Source organism: Bos javanicus, chromosome 8 (genome assembly GCF_032452875.1).
Source record: "Bos javanicus breed banteng chromosome 8, ARS-OSU_banteng_1.0, whole genome shotgun sequence".
Classification (NCBI taxonomy): domain Eukaryota; kingdom Metazoa; phylum Chordata; class Mammalia; order Artiodactyla; family Bovidae; genus Bos; species Bos javanicus.
Window position 1 is genome coordinate 112876208 of NC_083875.1, and position 17203 is coordinate 112893410.

At 52.6% G+C, this 17203-nt stretch overlaps 1 protein-coding gene across 1 annotated transcript in view; it reads right to left on the minus strand.

Annotated features, from left to right (window-relative positions):
• The window catches only part of SNTG2 (syntrophin gamma 2), a 119394-nt gene that overhangs the window by 45871 nt on the left and 56320 nt on the right, over nt 1-17203 (minus strand). The window contains exons 5-8 of the mRNA XM_061426777.1: nt 10070-10113; nt 9916-9957; nt 6432-6519; nt 4358-4449 (exon numbers count right to left, since the gene is read on the minus strand). Coding sequence (XP_061282761.1) covers nt 4358-4449; nt 6432-6519; nt 9916-9957; nt 10070-10113 — 266 coding nt within the window. The remainder of the gene's footprint in view (nt 1-4357; nt 4450-6431; nt 6520-9915; nt 9958-10069; nt 10114-17203) is intronic.

The window sequence follows — 17203 nt, forward strand, 5'->3', positions numbered from 1 at the left end:
GGTCGCACGTGAGGTGGGCAGGAAAGGAGTCCCTGCCTCGGGAAGAGCTTCCCTAGCACCCCTCTCTGTTACTCCCTTTCTAAATGGCTCTGGAGTCAGTAAGGAAGGAGATGGCCCTCCATGCACCCAGAGACCACCCTGGACCGCTGCTCTGAGAGGGTCAGCCCCAAGACACATGCCAGCCTTTCCTGAGGAGCCACCGGGACTGCCCAGAACCCAGAGCCCGTGCCAGATAAGCGCCCAGTGGAAGGCATGTTTCACATCGTAACAGTCCCAGGGGCTATGAGTCCATCTCCCCGGCCAGTCACCCACTGCTGGGAGAAGTCTTCCAACATTAAGACACAGGGCATCTTATGGAAAATCTCTGGGGAGTGGCCATCACAGCAGATTGTCCCCCAGGGATGGGGCTGGGAGCCTGGGCTGCCTGCAGCGTCTGAACTGGATGTGAAGCTGGTGCCCACTGATGTGGGGGGGGGATGGGAGAAGAAACGGATGTCAGGCACCAGAGCACAGCTTTAGGGGTGATGGGGTACCCTGCTCACGTTGGGAGTTGGAGGAGCCACCTGAGGCCACGGGGGTAGTGGGAGAGGGCGGATCCTGGAGATAGGAGGGACGCAGTCGTATTGCCAACTGGGCCCCGGGCACTATACAGTCCCCGGCTGAGTGCCCAGGCGTCCAGAACAGACTGGTGGACTTACACCCGAAGTCTAAGGATGATGGTGCCCAGGGCCCCAGCCTTGGGCGGCAGAGTGGGGGTGCCTCTAGGGCCAGCAAGTTGGGGCTTGCAGGAGGGAAGCACTCTGGGGGCTTTGCAAGGAGACCTGGGAGCTCCTTAGGGAGAAAGAGCCAAGATCTCCTGCTGTGCCCGGAAGGCCTCGAGGCTGGTGCAGCTGGGCCGTGGCCCCAGCACAGCGGCTGTGGCCTCCGCAGGCGTGGTGGGCATTGGTCGTGAGCTGCTCTGTGTTGCTCCTGACGGTGGTGATGTCCCTCGCAGATAGGAAGCACGTGCCTCGGGCCCTGGGGGCTTGAGAGGCACCCGTTTCTTCCCAATGCTGCTTTAAGTAGACCCAGAACTAAACTACTTCTGTGACAGAGCTTCAGCTTTCACTGCATTTCCAGGGCTAATTTCCTTTGAGAATGCCTCCTGTCCAGACGGACTGGCATTAACTAAACACGTCTGCACCTGAATTTAAGTAGACCCAGAACTAAACCACTTCTGTGACAGAGCTTCAGCTTTCACTGCATTTCCAGGGCTCATTTCCTTTGAGAATGCCTCCTGTCCAGACGGACTGGCATTAACTAAACACGTCTGCACCTGACTCTCAGGGGCCCGGCCCTCCCTGGACAGCTGGACCGCCCTGCGTGACCCCCAGCAGAACATTGCAGGTGGACACGGCAGCCCGGGAACCTCGCGCAGCAGCGGGCTCTGCGTGTCTCTGTGAGCTGGCCGAGGGCAGGTCGCAGGTCACGGGGCCCAAGGGCAGAAGGTGACCTGTGGAGACAGGCGGGTTCACACAGGCGCTCACACGCAGCCTTACCCCAGTCGAGCATGTTTCTCACTGAAATGCTTGGCTTTCCCTCCAAAGAGCACCTCTTAAAGGCTCAATTAGATATCACGTATTAATTACTATTGAGGGAGAAGGGTCACTGTCAAATATTTTTCTGCAGCTGAATTAAGACACACACCTCAGGGATGAGACAGCAGCACTGTACTGTACGGTCTCTGCATGCCACAAAAAATGTAAATAATTTTCGTATTTGAATTTGATATATTTTGAGTGGAAATGTCTACTTTGTTATGTTAATGAAATTAATTCATTTCACGAAGACAGCTGAGTATCTAAATTAAGTTGTATACATTTTTAAGTGTTACAGTAATACAATAATTTAAAAGCAGATCAAAATATCTGATAGCAGATTACTGTTATATTCTTCTAATTGAAATCATTATTAGGATTATCATATAGCATTATCATAATAATGAGAAGAAGTCATTATTATGATGATAAGATTAAAAACATCTCATGAAACATGAATGGTGGAGTAAAAACAGGGCCTGATTCTTGGACTCTTCATCGGGAGGTTGTCTGGAAGACAACTGAAGTCTTTACAGCTACCAGAATCTACTCAAGACAAAGGTCAATAAACTACCGAAGCGCATGATGAAAATAAGAGAGGAGTGTGCAAATACTATTTTTAGAAACACATGGTATCTTTTATACAGGACTGGGGGCTTCAGAGATGACGCAACGCCCTGATGTGACCTGACGACCCATCAAGCTGAGGCACTAACGTGAACGGAGGTGCCTCACTTCCTGGGCCAAGACTGTCGGGAGCAGAAGCGGCTGGTGGGAAACGCAACGGAAAGTGGCTCCCGAGCTGCACGAGAGAAAACAGACATTCTGCGAAAGTCCGTGCTGGGCTGGCACCTGCCAGCCTAACTCAAGTGACTGCGTTACTTTCCACAGACTTCCCTCCTTTAACCTCCACACGCTTCCGGGATCCCTCGTGTTTTCCCTCCTGAAATGTGGCCTTTAGAGATTGTCCTAGTGAAAGCCTGTTAGTGACTCTTTCAGATCCTCTTCCTAAGAACAAGTCTTTATTTTCACTTGTTCTGGAAACACGTTTTTGCAAGGAATGAAAAGATAGACCAGCAGTGATGGCTCTCGTCTCCACGGTTTTGAAAATGTTATGCACTGGGCTGCTTTGCAGCTTCCACTGTCACTGCTGAGAAATACGTTGTTAATGAAAGTGTCATTCTTCGTAAGTGACCTGTTTTTGCTGGTGGATTTTAAGATCGACTTTCAGTCACAAAGTCAGAGAGGCGAGTATGACTCTACATGAAGCTCAAATACAGATAAAATGAATCTATAGCAATTGAGGTCTAAACAATGGTAATTTTTTGAGGGGGATGTAGTGTGAGATTCCCCACTCCAGTGCTCTTGCCTGGAAAACCCCATAGACGGAGGAGCCTGGTAGACTGCAATCCATGGGGTCGTGAAGAGTCAGACACGACTGAGTGACTTCCCTTTCACTTTTCACTTTCATGCATTGGAGAAGGAAAAGGCAACCCACTCCAGTGTTCTTGACTGGAGAATCCCAGGGACGGGGGAGCCTGGTGGGCTTCCGTCTATGGGGTCGCACAGAGTCGGACACGACTGAAGCGACTTAGCAGCAGCAGCAGTGTGAGATTTTGGCGACGTGCTATATTCTGACCATGGTGCTGTAACATTTATTAAGCTGTTATTTCAAAGTTGAATACTTCTCAGCATGTGCCTTATGTTTTAATTAAACTGTTAAATATCATTCTATCGTTCACTTGTTCATTATCTCTGCCTAGGAGACCAGCCTCCCTTCCATCTAGAAGATTCAAGTCATCGTTTAACTTAAATGTTTGTTTAACATTTTAAAATGTATTCATTTTAATTACTTTTTCTCTTTAATCTGCTCTTCACTTGCAACCACTATGTAAAAGCTTCTTATGTGTTTCCTTATAATTTCTGCAAAATTCGGTTTCAATATACTGTTCCTGTACACTTCTGACTCATTCAGTTCTTTGCAATGACCCTAGCCTTTTGCATTAATCTTCTGAAAATTTTAGCTTAGAAAATCAGCTATTTATCATCATAAATCCTTTGTTCTTTAATTTGAGCTCTTTATTCATCTGCCACAGGTGCTCCGGCACCCAGAGCCCCTCAGAGGCCCAGGTCAGCACCCAGGCTCCAAGCACGTCTCGTGGAAGCACCAGTCATCTCTCCGGAAAAAGGAAAACCGTTTTGGACGATCAAGTCATGCAGGAGTAACCCCTCTGTTTCCTCTGTGAAGGAAACATGAGCAGTGACCAACCAACAGGGGGCCAGGGCGGAGCACGAGGGTGTGGGCGGGGCGCCAGGACGGAGCGGGTGAGGGTGTGGACGGGCCTGACGAGGTTCAGGTTCAGGTCTGGGTGGGCAGCACTGGTGTGACCGAGACTCCGCTTGTTATAAATATTCGGCCGGGATCTGGACCTGATAAGGTCGCTGGTGTGACCAAGACTCTGCTCAGGTCACTGCTGTGCCCAAGACTCCACTTGTCATAAACACTCGGCCGGGGTCTGGATGTGAACAAGGATGGACTTAGAACCCTAAGCGGTGTGAGCCGTCCCTGGGCCTGGAAGAGAACACGGAGCCTGGGGTGCAGCCCTGAGCAGACTCCTGCTCGCGGAGGGGAGGGGAGAGGCAGCACCTGGGCGGAGAGCAGTTAACAATTCGGTTCCACGTGAGAACACAGGAAAGCTGTCACACACCCAAGGAGACACCAGGAATGGCTCGGGAACCACACACAGGCTGGTTAAAGGAGACAGGAGGCGCATGCTTACCGTGTTGCTGGAGGCTCCGTTCAGATGCAGACCACTGTCGAAGAGGGGCGAGGAGGCCCCGCTGCCCGGCTGGCTGGCTGGTCCCGGGGACCCTGTGAACAATACAGACTGTGCTGCAGACACGGCTCCGGGGCTAACCTGCAGGTCCACCCGGCGGGTCCCCGACAAGCCTGGGAGAAGCGGACGGGAACAGGATGGACTTAGAACCCTAAGCAGCGTGAGCCATCCCCGGGTCTGGAAGAGAACATACTGGCCCCTGGGCTGCGAGCCAGCGTGGCCCTCACCCCGCTGCACGGCCAGCCGCCCGTCTGGGGCCCACGGGAAGCGCAGCAGTGGGCAGGCAGGTCAGCCTTTCCCCAGGCCCAGGGAGACAGCGGCCTCCCCCGGCCCATCCCCAGCCCCCACGGCTTCACGAACCTGCACTCCCCATTGCTAGGATAACGATGCTAATTTCCTAAGTTATTCTTGACTTTCTGATGATAACTTGGATATTATTTCTTTGTTTGACACATTTGATTATCTTTCACTGCAAGCTGCTTTAGTGAAAACTAGGAAGACAAGGTGAGTTTGAGGAAAGCGATGTTTGTAAAAAGAGGAAGCAGCTCTGGATTCATCAGGGAGCCACAGCTGGGCCTGGAGCGCGGACCCGGGTGGACAAGGAGGGGCGGGGAAGGGGGCCAAGTCAGCGTCCGTCTCAAGCCCTCTGTCCGCTCTCAGCAAGTTCAGGGACGGAAAGGAGTCCCCATGTCCCCTAGCCCGTGGGCCTGTCCCCACACATCCCCCACTGCCTGCCCCTGTGGCTCTGGGTGGTCAGGGGCAGCAGGGGGCACAATGAGACCAGTGCTCACTGCACATGGACACAGGCGTGGCCACGAGTCTCCTGCCTTGTCAGCCCCGACCACGTGTCCGGACCCCTCGCCAGATGCCAGACCAGGTGCCAGTGGCCCCAGGACCCAGGAGCCACTACGCTCAGGCTTGCCCCTGCCCCCTCCACACACACAGTGGGCGATCTCGGGACAGAGCCAGGGGACCCGCCTCTCCTGTTCTCAGACGCAACGGGAAGGGCCCCGCTGGTCGTGGACGGTCAGAGCTGCTGCCTGCCTGGATCACAGGTCCTTTGTTTTCCTTTAGCTTGAAGAGTTTCAAGGCCAACATTAGCCATCAAAAGCCAACTACTGGGGGATAAGTGATATTAGGCAAAAACTCCAGACCAGCTGGGAAGCCAAGTCTGACTGGCACATGGGTTTATTTAATCAAAACCCAGACACTGCTTTAAAATCCAGATTTCCCACTTTCCTGGAAGGTGACAAAACCTGACTCTATGGGGTGAAGTCCCCGAGTGACAGGCACTGGCCGGAGCTGAGGGGACTTCAGCAGGGGCCCCACACCGCCCTCATCCCCACCCCAGATGGGGCTGCGAGCACCGGCGTGCGCCTGCAGGGGAGCAGGATGCACACGGGTCCCTCCCATGTCACCAGCGTCCGTGTCACGGAGGACGGAGCTGACAGCCCGGCCACGATGCTGCAGTCACTCCTCTGAGACACAAGCCCCTGGTGTGGTGGTTGTTGATCATTACCACCAGTTCACAGATGAGGAAAGTTAGTGGATGTCGTGCAAGTTACTTCTGCGATCTCAGTTTTCTTCTTGAAAAGTCAGGAGCCTGTTTACAGGCTCGCCCTCAGGGCCCTGGCACAGTTCAGGTGAAGCAGGTACCCATTACCCCAGATTCCCTTCAGACACTAGACTGCACAGGCAGAGCTCCAGCGGGCTCGGGGGAACCCGATGAACTCACGTGTCTTCACACCGACGCGTCCAGGCCGTCGAGGAGCCGCTCCAAGAGTGAGGCCGTGTTCTTTCACGCCCCCCTTACCGTCCCACCCGAGGTTGTGCGGACAGAAGACAAGTGTGGGCAGCCTGTCTGTCTATCCCTCTGAGATAACAGGATGCACACAGCATCCTGACCGTGGGGATCCCTGCTTCTAAAGAGGCTGCAGGCGTGTTACACAGGAGGACGTCTCAGGAAAAACAACAAGTGAGGAGGAAGCTGTCGGCCCCCGTGAGCCCCGCCACTTACCTAACGGGAGCTTCAGAAACGACGGTGCTTCCCTGAGATACTCGACAGTGACGGTCACCTCATCGCCAGCATTTTTCAGAAGATGCACCTGTCAGTGTGACAAAGGACAGCCACTTTACCACTACAGAGGGACCACGGAAAGAAAGCGTGCATCCCCACCAGGGCTTGCCGGGTGGCTCGGACGGGAAAGAATCCGCCTGCAATGCAGGAGACCTGAATTCTATCCCCTGGTTGGGAAGATCCCCTGGAGGAGGAAATGGCAAGCCACTCCAGTATTCTTGCCTGGAGAGTCCCATGGACGGAGGAGCCTGGCGGGCTACAGTCCATGGGGTCGCAGAGAGTCGGACACGACTGAGCAACTAACACTTCCACTCCCGCTACGCGTTTCGCCTGTCTCTCGAGGAGCCAGTGTTCACGATTACCTCTGAGACTCTGGAAGCTCTGCAAGCCTCCCCTGGGGGGACGAACGGATGCAGTGTGTCCCCAGGCACACAGCTCTGTGCCTCATCCACACACAGGTGCAAGCCCAAGGCCAGGCTCCCCGCACGCTAGACACCCCCCTGCCCGAAACCAAACTCACGGAAGAAACCCACGCGGAGTACCAATCGCCAAATCTCAGACACTGGCACACAGGCCCGCGCATCTGCTGTGATGCTGCAAACTGCAAACACGAGCTTCAGAGCTGAAACGACCCTTTGGTTTGGAGAAACCGCGTGCATCACGTCGCCTCTCTCGGTTACAAGGTCACCCACCCCCGGGCTCAGGCTTTCATGTGCGGTTACAGACAGCTCCCCACGTTAGCTCTGGAGACAGCTTTGAAAGCCTGACGTGTTTCCCGTCAGTTAGGCCACCTCGATCCAGACACAGCAGACACAGCCCAGAAATAAGCAGCTCTAAGTGTTTCCACCCCGGCCCCCTCGGGAACGTCCCCGATGTCTCCATATGACCTTGGTGCCCGGCCCTCGCATGCATAGCCACCGGCTTCTGCCCAGAGAACCCAGGAATGCCTTTCCTCTCACCCGGGGACATTTCCATGCCCCCCAGACCCTGACGTTCCCCGCCCCCGTGCCTTGGCCTGTGAACCCCGCTGAACACACGAGCCCGGGTCAGCTGAGTGAAGGGAGAGCAGGACAGCACCGTGAGCATGAGACGGACGCTCTGCTCGGACGGCCTGGCGGCTGGGGGCTCTCTGGGACCACCCTCCGCCCAGGCCGAGGCCCCAGAGACAGGAGTGCACCACCCCAGCCCCTCCCAGCTGACACGTGTCTCCTGGGACAAGTGGCCCCAAGCGATTCTGATCAAAGTGCAGGGTCACCGCACTCCCTCCTCTAACCCCGGGCAATGCCCTGCAGGTGTGGGTGTCCGAGGGTGGGGGACACACCCGGGGAGAGCTTGGCCCCACAGAAGCTGCCGGGTCCTCAGCTCATGGAGTTTTACGCTGAACACCCGGGCGTCACCTGGACAGCAAGGGCCTGAGATCTGTGACTCTCTCCAGGGTCAAGTTCACCCACTGCTTCTGTCATGCGGATCTGCACGTCTGTGTGTGCATGCACACTCACGCACACCTGGAGAAGCAAGCAACCAGCCTCAGCTCCCACAGGACACCTTCTACCAAACACACTTTGATCTGCTGAGTGACCAGCTCGACCACACGTGCGAGATGCTGGGATCGGGGTGCAGGGGTTCAGAGGGTTCAGGGGTGAGGGCTGGGCTGCAGCTTGGAATTGGAAGATTCTGTTTCTACCATTTTCTAAACACAAGGGAAGGCTTTATTTCTAAGGGTTCTTGAGTTCAAAACCAGCAGAACTCAGGATCTGGCCTGAGACCTTAGCGATAGCAGAGCAGCTGTGCGTGACTAAAACACGTATAAAAAAGAACCCATTTCAACTTGAAAAGGAGGCCTCACGAAGTGAGTCAGTGCCTTTTTGGTGATTATGGCATTTTGTTAATCAATGGCTCTCATAGCATCTAAGACCCTGGACTGCCATACTGGACTAGAAGTTAATTTAACATTTGATATTTTGAAAAAAATTCTGACCATGTTGCATAGAAACGCAGTTCTGCACCATCTCTCCTTCTGAGATCCTTCAAGATCAAGCACGGACCCTACTCTGGCCTCTGTGGACGTCAGGCTCGGGTCTGCGCTGGGGGCTCCAAGGCAGACAAGTGGGGCCGGGGCACCCGCAGGGGCACCCGTCACCCCAGCGTCCCTGCCTCCCTGCCATCACTAACCTCTGCATGCAAGTCAGACCAAGCAATTTTCCAAATGTTGATTTCCGTTCCTCTCTGAATGGTGAGAGGTCTCAGAATTTGCTCAGTAAAATTAAGTAAAGTTCCCTCCCTGCCAGGGCCGCTCCAATTTCGTGTGTCAGTGTGGATGGGGACACAGGTGCCGTAAGCAGCGGGACATGGACAGTTTCTGTCACCCTGAACAGTGAGGCTTGCCAAGGCAGGAGGCAACGAGCAGGCAGGAGTTCATTCTGTGGAGCTTTTTGGTTGAGCAGAACTGCCTTTTTCCCTTTTAGTATTAATTGAATCTAGAATTTACTCTGAAAAATGAGGGTGTGAAACTGTGTGATTTATGAGGTCTTCTACAAATTTAATATTTTTATGAACTTCATGAACCCGAAAAGCTGAGATCGTGTATGTCATTAGCCACACTGATTCAAGCATGGCTTCTGTATCACATAAGACTGTGGACTTATAATTTGATAATTTGGTCCAAAAGGTATATTTATATTAGTCAAATATTGGGATAGCTCTGTGTATTAAGTTTACACATCTTTTACTCAGAAGCTTTTCTTCTGGATGAATGCTTTCCCCCTCCTGGGGGCTTGGATAGAGTTACCTGGCTGTGCATTGTCTCTTTTTGAATTACTGTGTGTATTCTCACCTTAAGAAAGCAAGCTTTTGCAGAAATTGATAAATATTTTGCAGAACTGATATCAATTTTGCAGAACTGATAAATGTTAGGTTTAGGAAATAAATTACACGTCATCCATTTGAACCTAAACCTTAAACCACGTGTCCCATCCAGCCTGTATATCTTACCTCCATGCCTGGAGAGTTAAAGGAGTCCTTCTTAGTAACGAACCACTAATATGCTGCATTGTGGACCCTGACCCGACCTTGGCCAAGGTTCACATCTGGAAAGGCACTGGGGCAGAGCCTGTGACCCCCGTGTCCACGGGCCAGCATCCTAGACGGGCACCACAGGTGAGCGTCCTGAGATGGCCTCCAAGGTGGATGAGCACGCAAAGCCAGAGGGACCCTCACAGGCTCGACACGGGCCACCCGGGAGGGCTCCTCACTCCCTGAATTTCAGCCCCCATCTTCAAAATAGGAGCCACCAAATCTACCTTTTACAGCACCTGAGAGGCCCCTATGAACACATGCGTGAAATGCATGTATAGAAACAAAATAATTAGAATAAGAGAATATCTAATAAAAAGAACAATATCCATAAAAAAAACCACACACTTACCACTTCTTTGTGGGTTGCACTTTCTACATTGATGCCATTAACCTGAAAAGATGACAAATTAAGAATTTTGAGGATAATAATTGATAAGTCTCAGTTCAGAACTAACAGGAACTAACATGCAACAGAGCTAAGGACTGAAGTTCAAGATACTGACCTGGAGCAGGGCGTCCCCTACGAACAACATCCCTGTCTGGTCTGCTGCAGGGTCGTAAAAGGGGCAACAGTGTTAACAGAGACTCAGAGACATCACGCTCCTTGGTGGTGGCTGAAGCAGAGTATGCAGCCACCGGTACAGTGTGTGCAGGTGTGTGAGTGTGTGCACACGTGTGTGTGCATGCACGTGGACGTGGGAGCCTGTGTAGGTTAATGTATGTGTGTGTGCCTATGGGTACACGTGTGAGTGTGGGTATCTGTGTGTGCACGTGTGTAAGTGTGTGTGCACACATGTGGATGTGCCTGTGAGAGGCAGTCTGTGCATGTGTGCACAGGTATGCACATTGAGTATGAGTGTGTGCACATGTGTGAATATGCATGCATGCATACGGATGTGTGTGCATGTGGGAGTTTGTGTGGGTGAATGTGTGCATGTGTGCACAGGTGACTGTATCTGTGTGCGCACGTGTGCACGGTCATGCACACGCGTGCATGTGTGGATGTGTGATGTGGGAACGTGAGCACGTGTGTGTGCGTGTGCGTGTGCATGTGTGTCTGTGTGCGTGTGCGTGTGCGCGTGTGTACACGGGTGTGGGGAAATGCAACGTCACATCACCAGCCCCTCCAATGCAGCTACACATTCAGCTGATTTTAGCACATTAAGAGAGTTACTTTCCAAACACAGAGCCTTGTTTAATGAGAAGCACAAATGAAGGATTTCATTGCACATGTGGAAAGTCTGATCCCCATTTTCCATTAAGTCGACACAGACAACAAAATAGGAATTACACAAGTCCCTTAGGACTTCCCCCTTTCTTGGGAACACATTTACACAGACTGTTTTAATTAAAGGGAATGTGCCCAGAATATTAAAGGCAAAAGGAAAGAAAACCTTTGCATTGTACAGTTTGAGTATAATCTCTATAGCATATTTCCACTTAATTTTTCTATTATCATAGGGGAAGAAAGAAACCTCCTTTTAACAAGACTGAACAAATTTGCACCAAATGTAAAGCATTTTTCAGTGTAAACCCTGGCAGCTGTCTTTTCTTTAATGCAAGTGCCTGACTTCGGCTCTGCTCTCCCAGGGACCCCGTGTGAGGGGCCCAGCTTGTAGCATCACACTGTCGTCCACACACCAGAGCCGGGAATCCCCTACCCCCACCCCTTGCCAGCTCAGATGTCTTAGACATCTGGGTTGATTTCAGTAACTGATCATTTGGGCCACTTGTTTTTGCTCTTCCTGGGCTTTAAGTTCCCGCCTTATGTTTAAATTGACCAACAAAGAGGGATCCCTGGAAACCCAAGCCCCCTCCCACCTCAGTGAAAACAGGCCCCCAGGGCCCTCTCTCTCTGCCGGCCACCTTGGTCTCACTGTGTGACCAGGTCTGCTGTGTAATTTCCAGGTCCTACCAGTAGAGAACCTCTACTTTTTCAAAGTTTCCTCAGGGTTACTGCCCAGGGCGTCTTGCAACCACAGTAAGAACCAAGAAGGCTGGAGCAGCCGCAGTGCAGGTGATGGCCGAGACCCGCACAGAGCCCATTTTCACAGGTATCTTTTGCCTTCATCTAGATTTGCTTTATGTCTTTGGTTAAATATTGAAAACCAAGTAATAAGCTATTCTTTTAACAGTGGCATTCTTTAAATTCCAGAAAAATATTTAATGTCAATTGTTAATGTTAGTTCTAGTCATTAACTATATTAAATTTTGTTGAAAATAAAATACAATCTTTATACCACTAAACGCAATGGTATTTTAGGTAACTAATGAAGAGTTGACTCATTGGAAAAGACCCTGATGCTGGGAGGGATTGGGGGCAGGAGGAGAAGGGGACGACAGAGGATGAGATGGCTGGATGGCATCACTGACTCTATGGATGTGAGTCTGAGTGAACTCTGGGAGTTGGTGATGGACAGGGAGGCCTGGTGTGCTGCGATTCATGGGGTCTCGAAGAGTCGGACACGACTGAGCGACTGAACTGAACCGAACTGAATGAAGTTACTATTTACAGAGACTTTGCCCAGAAAAACCTCCACTGCCCATTAGGTGAGACCTACTGATAGAGACCTCTGTCTCTCTCTCTCTTTCTCCATCATTTAAAAAAGCCAATTAAAAAAAACTTTCGAACCAAATCTTTGAAGTGTTGTCCCTTTGATGGACACTTTTAGTCCTAAGAAACAAATTAGTGGTGGTGGTTTAGTCGCTCAGTTGTGTCCGACTCTGTGACCCCACGGACTGCGGCCCACCAGGCTCCCCCGTTCCTGGGATTCTCCAGGCAAGAACACTGGAGTGGGTTGCCATTTCCTTCTCCAATGCACGAAAGTGAAAAGTGAAAGTGAAGTCGCTCAGTCGTGTGGACTGTAGCCCGCCAGGCTCCTCTTTCCATGGGATTCTCCAGGCAAGAATACTGGAGTGGGGTGCCATGCCCTCCTCCAGGGGATCTTCCCGACCCAGGGATCAAACCCACATATTCTGCATTGCAGGTGGAGTCTTTACTGACTGAGCCACCAGGGAAAGTGGTAAAATGGATGTAAAACAGTATCATGGAAGTTTGATTTTAATTTAAAATTTTAATTAATGTTCCTAAATAAAATAAACTTTTTGGTCAGATTAATACAGGTTAATGGGTTTCAGTTGAAAGTGGTTCCAGATTATTTCTGTGGTAACCCTGTCATTACATCAGGATGTAAAATGGAAACAGGCCATAATATATTTTTATCCACATAAATATTCAAACATGCAAACTAGCTGCAAGGAGATCGTCTGTATTTGTTATTCTTGCCGTTTCAAGTCAAATTAATTGCTGTCACTAGTGTCATGTGAGGTTATGCAAATTTAATCATTCTTTGCAATACAATTGTGTTATAACAGAAATAATTTGTTTTCTCTGCAAATTAATTAGTAAGATTCAGACATGTTAAATATTCATTCACATAAACTTCTGGGGAATATTAGAAAATGATAATACCTCCTAAAAAGCCTTAGTGTTAACTGCACCAAGAATCTGGGTTAATAACGAGGGAAATCCAGTGTTTCTGGTGTCTCACACCCACTTCATCGTCCTTCACAAGCGCCGAGTCCTTTAAGGCCAGGACCAGTCACACGTGGGCATGGCCATCGCCCAGCAGGGGTCACGGGCGCTGTGGTCACAGCCCCTGCCCCGCCCTCAACTCCCGAGGAGTCCTGCTTCCTGACACGTGTTCACCTTCCAGCACAGCACGGGGGTGGGATTTTTATACTGAAAGATGGTACAGAATACTCAGATTAAAAAGCAGCAGTCTGGGGAGCACTGACTCAGCCCCACGTTTACATGGAGGTGCTGTGCGCCTTGCGCAGATGCGGGCCGGCCTGAAATAACCCAAACAATCCTGGCTCGGCAGACAAGCAGACACGCAGTGTCCCCCCAGGAGGAGGCAGCCTTCCGCCACACAAGCGTCACTTCAGATCAGAGGGTGAACTATCAGAAAATGTTATGCACACCTCTACACTCACTGCAAACATGTATGTGATCCTCTAGGTCCTTTGTTGGAAAAGCTCTTTGGTCCTCACTATAAAGCCCAGAATTGCTGGTGCTGGTTACTCCAGCCGTGTTCCCGTGACCCAGAGTCGGAGAAGGAGAAACTGCCCTTCACAGACCCGAGCGCCCAGAGCATCCTTCCGCCGTGTGGTCCACCGTCGGCCGGGTCTGCTGTTTATGAACCACAGCATCCTGCTCTGGAATTTACCACCGGGTCTGACGTGTCAGTCACCTCTTGCGGTCGGTGAAGAATGACCTAAGCCGACTCTTTAGCTGTTTCACCACCTGAAGTTTACACATTGTGAGCAGACGAGAGTGCCAGCGCGTGCATCTGAGGCGATCCAGACGAGCTTTTCCTCCGGTTATTCAGGGTTAAGGTAACTCATCCAGGAAGCCTGCCCTTCAGTGCGGAGCTCACCAGCACCCTGAGCGATTGGTGCTGCAAGAGGAGCTGAGCGGGGAGACAGAGACCTGACCCAGAGGCGCCGAGAGACGGGGCGCTGGGGGGAGAGGGGCGGGACAGAGACCTGACCCAGAGGCGCTGAGAGACGGGGCGCTGGGGGAGAGGGCGGGAGGCCCTCGTCCAGCCTCCTATCACTCACTCTTGGCTCAAAATGAGGGAAAACTCCACCAACTTTGAAAATAAAGAGACACAGTCTGAAGAGCTGTGCTGAGGTTCCATCCTTAGAGGACACGCAGGGTGCGTGGAGCCCCACAGCCAGCAGACTTGGTAGGGACTCCTGCTTGGATCTACGCAGAGGCCCAGCCGCTGTGGCTGCAGGTGGGAATGCTGCGGGGGCTGACCTGGGGCGGGGGGACACAGAAGCCCCTGCCCCACCTGTGACTTCTTGCAGCAGATGGCTGCCATGGGATGGGCGGGGTGGGGGGGGTACTCAGCGGCAGGCCTGGAGGACCAGAGCTCTGGGCTCCTTGACAGCTGACTCCCGTAGGGAGAAGCCTGCGGGGACAGGGTGGGGAGGGTGGTAGGCGGCTGGGCAGAAGCGGAGTCCTGGCGTAGCAGCTCTCCCACAGGCTCTGCACCCCCCACCTGACCGCCTGCCTGCATCCTACCAGGCTCCATGCAGTTCTGCCTGGCGACCAGCAGGCTGCCATCCAGCGCCTGCTCTTGGGGCTTCTCCAGGGTCCCGCCTGTGAAGCAGTCAGTCCAGAGAGCACTGGCTCGGTCCTGGGTCCTGAACAGGGACCTGCCCAGGGCCTGGGGGGTCGTCACCATGGCGATGTGCTCCCCTCCCAAGGAGCCCACAAAGGGGGCTGAACCACCATCAGAGTAGCTGCAGATGGAAGGGCTGGAAGGTTGATAAAGTGAAGTCGCTCAGTCATGTCTGACTCTCTGCGATCCCATGGACTGTAGCCCACCAGGTTCCTCCATCCATGGGACTTTCCAGGCAAGAATACTGGAGTGGGCTGCCATTTCCTTCTCCAGGGGATATTCCCAACCCAGGGACTGAACCTGGGTCTCCCGCATTGCAGGCAGACACTTCACCGTCTTAGCCACCAGGGCAGCCCTGGTCAGTGATATGCTTTTAAAAACAAACATTCTCTTCACTTTACGAGAAAGTTTGACCACAGACACCATTGGGATGGGCTGTGAACAGCGGCATTCCCTGAAGAGGTCGCCCACTTCCTGAAGCCTGGTACGTGGACTCCTCGGGGGACAGAGGGCACGCAGCCTCAGAAGGAACGCCAAGGCAGGAGCTGCGGTGTACATGGAGGAGACAGAACCAGAGGGGAGGCAAGGACCAAGGGGAAGAGAAAGCTTCACACTGAATCAGCCAAATCCATTAATTAAAGAAATCTCACAGGTGCGGCTAGAAGCTCATCACCGGTCTTGTCTGACAGCAGCACTTCATGGAAAGGAGACACCAAACGCAGGTGAATGTGCTGGAGAAAAACAGCACACAAGGCCTCGGGGGACCTCACACCCCAGGAGGCTCCGCAGTGTCCCCGAGCTCCGAGCTCCGTTTGACAGATCTCGAGGCCGTGCCGCCAGAAGGCAAAGTGTGGCGACACAGTGTCTAAGCACCTGTGACGACCACATACCCAGGGCCGATGTCCGGCCAACGTGAGAAGCCCCCACCCCACCCTGACCCCGTGGCAAGGACAGTGAAGCCACAACTGGTCACGTGACCTCCCTGCACCTTTCCCCCCCAGCTCCAGGGTGGTGCCCCAACGTTGCCCAGGTACTGGTACATTCTCTGGACAGCAACCTGAGCAGTTTTTAATGTAAAACTTCTGACCCTGCTTTGGACCACCCCCAAACAACCCCTCTTGGCCCCCTCAACCCCTTACTCATAAACAAGACCCAAGTCCCTCTCCAGGACAAGATGCTGAGGACCTGCCCCAGCCTTCCATCCCTCCTCTCCTCCCCAGCTACCCTCCCCAACTGGCTCCCCCTGTTTCTGAGCAAACAGGGCCATCGACCCTCCATCTTGCATCTTTTACAAGTGTGGGATGCTGCCCGGCAGGGCCTGCTCACACCTTACTCTGCTTGATTCAAATATTTGCTTAAGCATCATCCATGGAGAGATTTCCACTGACCACCTTGTAACAACAGAGATGCTCCGTCCACTGCTTGGCACGCCCCAGCATCGTTTAATTTTCTTCAGGGCAGTGGTCACTGTCTGAACGTGTATTATGATCTGTTCACTGACGGCCAGTTTCCTCCCACTGGACACAAGTGTACACGAGCAGTGTCTGCCCGGAACGCCCAGAAGAGTCTGATCCATACAAGGCGGCCATCGAGAGCAGGCAGGTAGGTCTGAGGATGAATAACTGAATAAACGGTTTTATATTCTGCTCTGACCTCTGAAACTCCAATACTTTGGCCACCTGATGTGAAGAACTGACTCATTTGAAAAAACTGAAAGATTGAAGGTGAGAGGAGACGGGGACGTCAGAAGATGAGATGGTTGGATGGCATCACCGACTCAATGGACATGAGTTTGGGTAAACTCCAGGAGTTGGTGATGGACAGGGAGGCCTGGCGTGCTGTGATTCATGGGGTCACAAAGAATTGGACAAGACTGAGTGACAGAGCTGAACTGAACCGAACGGTTTCCAGCTGCCCGATCCTTAGATGCAACGCCAGGTGGACGTCAGGATGCTGACCCCTCTGGTCCCCACGTGAAGCAGGAGAGAAGCCCTCCAGCTCCAGGTCCCCTCTGGGGTGACTGCAAACCTGCCTCCTCAGGGAGGGGACCAAGCCAGGCACAGCCCTGCTGGAGGGTCCCCAGCCCTGCCCCTGAGGGTATCACCCCCAGGAGAAACCCTAACTCGGTGGGCTGCTGGGTGGGGTGCAGGTTACCGGGTTATCAGCGTCTCGTGCACCTGCCTCACGTGTGTGGACAACTTCCCGGAGCCTGGGCTCCTGCACATTGAGGACCCTCCTGACACCGACACACGCGGCAGCTCGGCCAAGGGTCCCCCTGCCTGCAAGACGCACGTGTCCTGAGCCAAACCCTGAACGTGTGAACTTGGTGAGGCCATCCTGGGTCCGAGATCTCAGCTCACTGAGCATTTAATTCGGGAGTGCAGGGTGTAGAACACCCACAGTGAAGAGAGGAGGGCGTGGGTGGGACGGTCACAGCAGATGAAG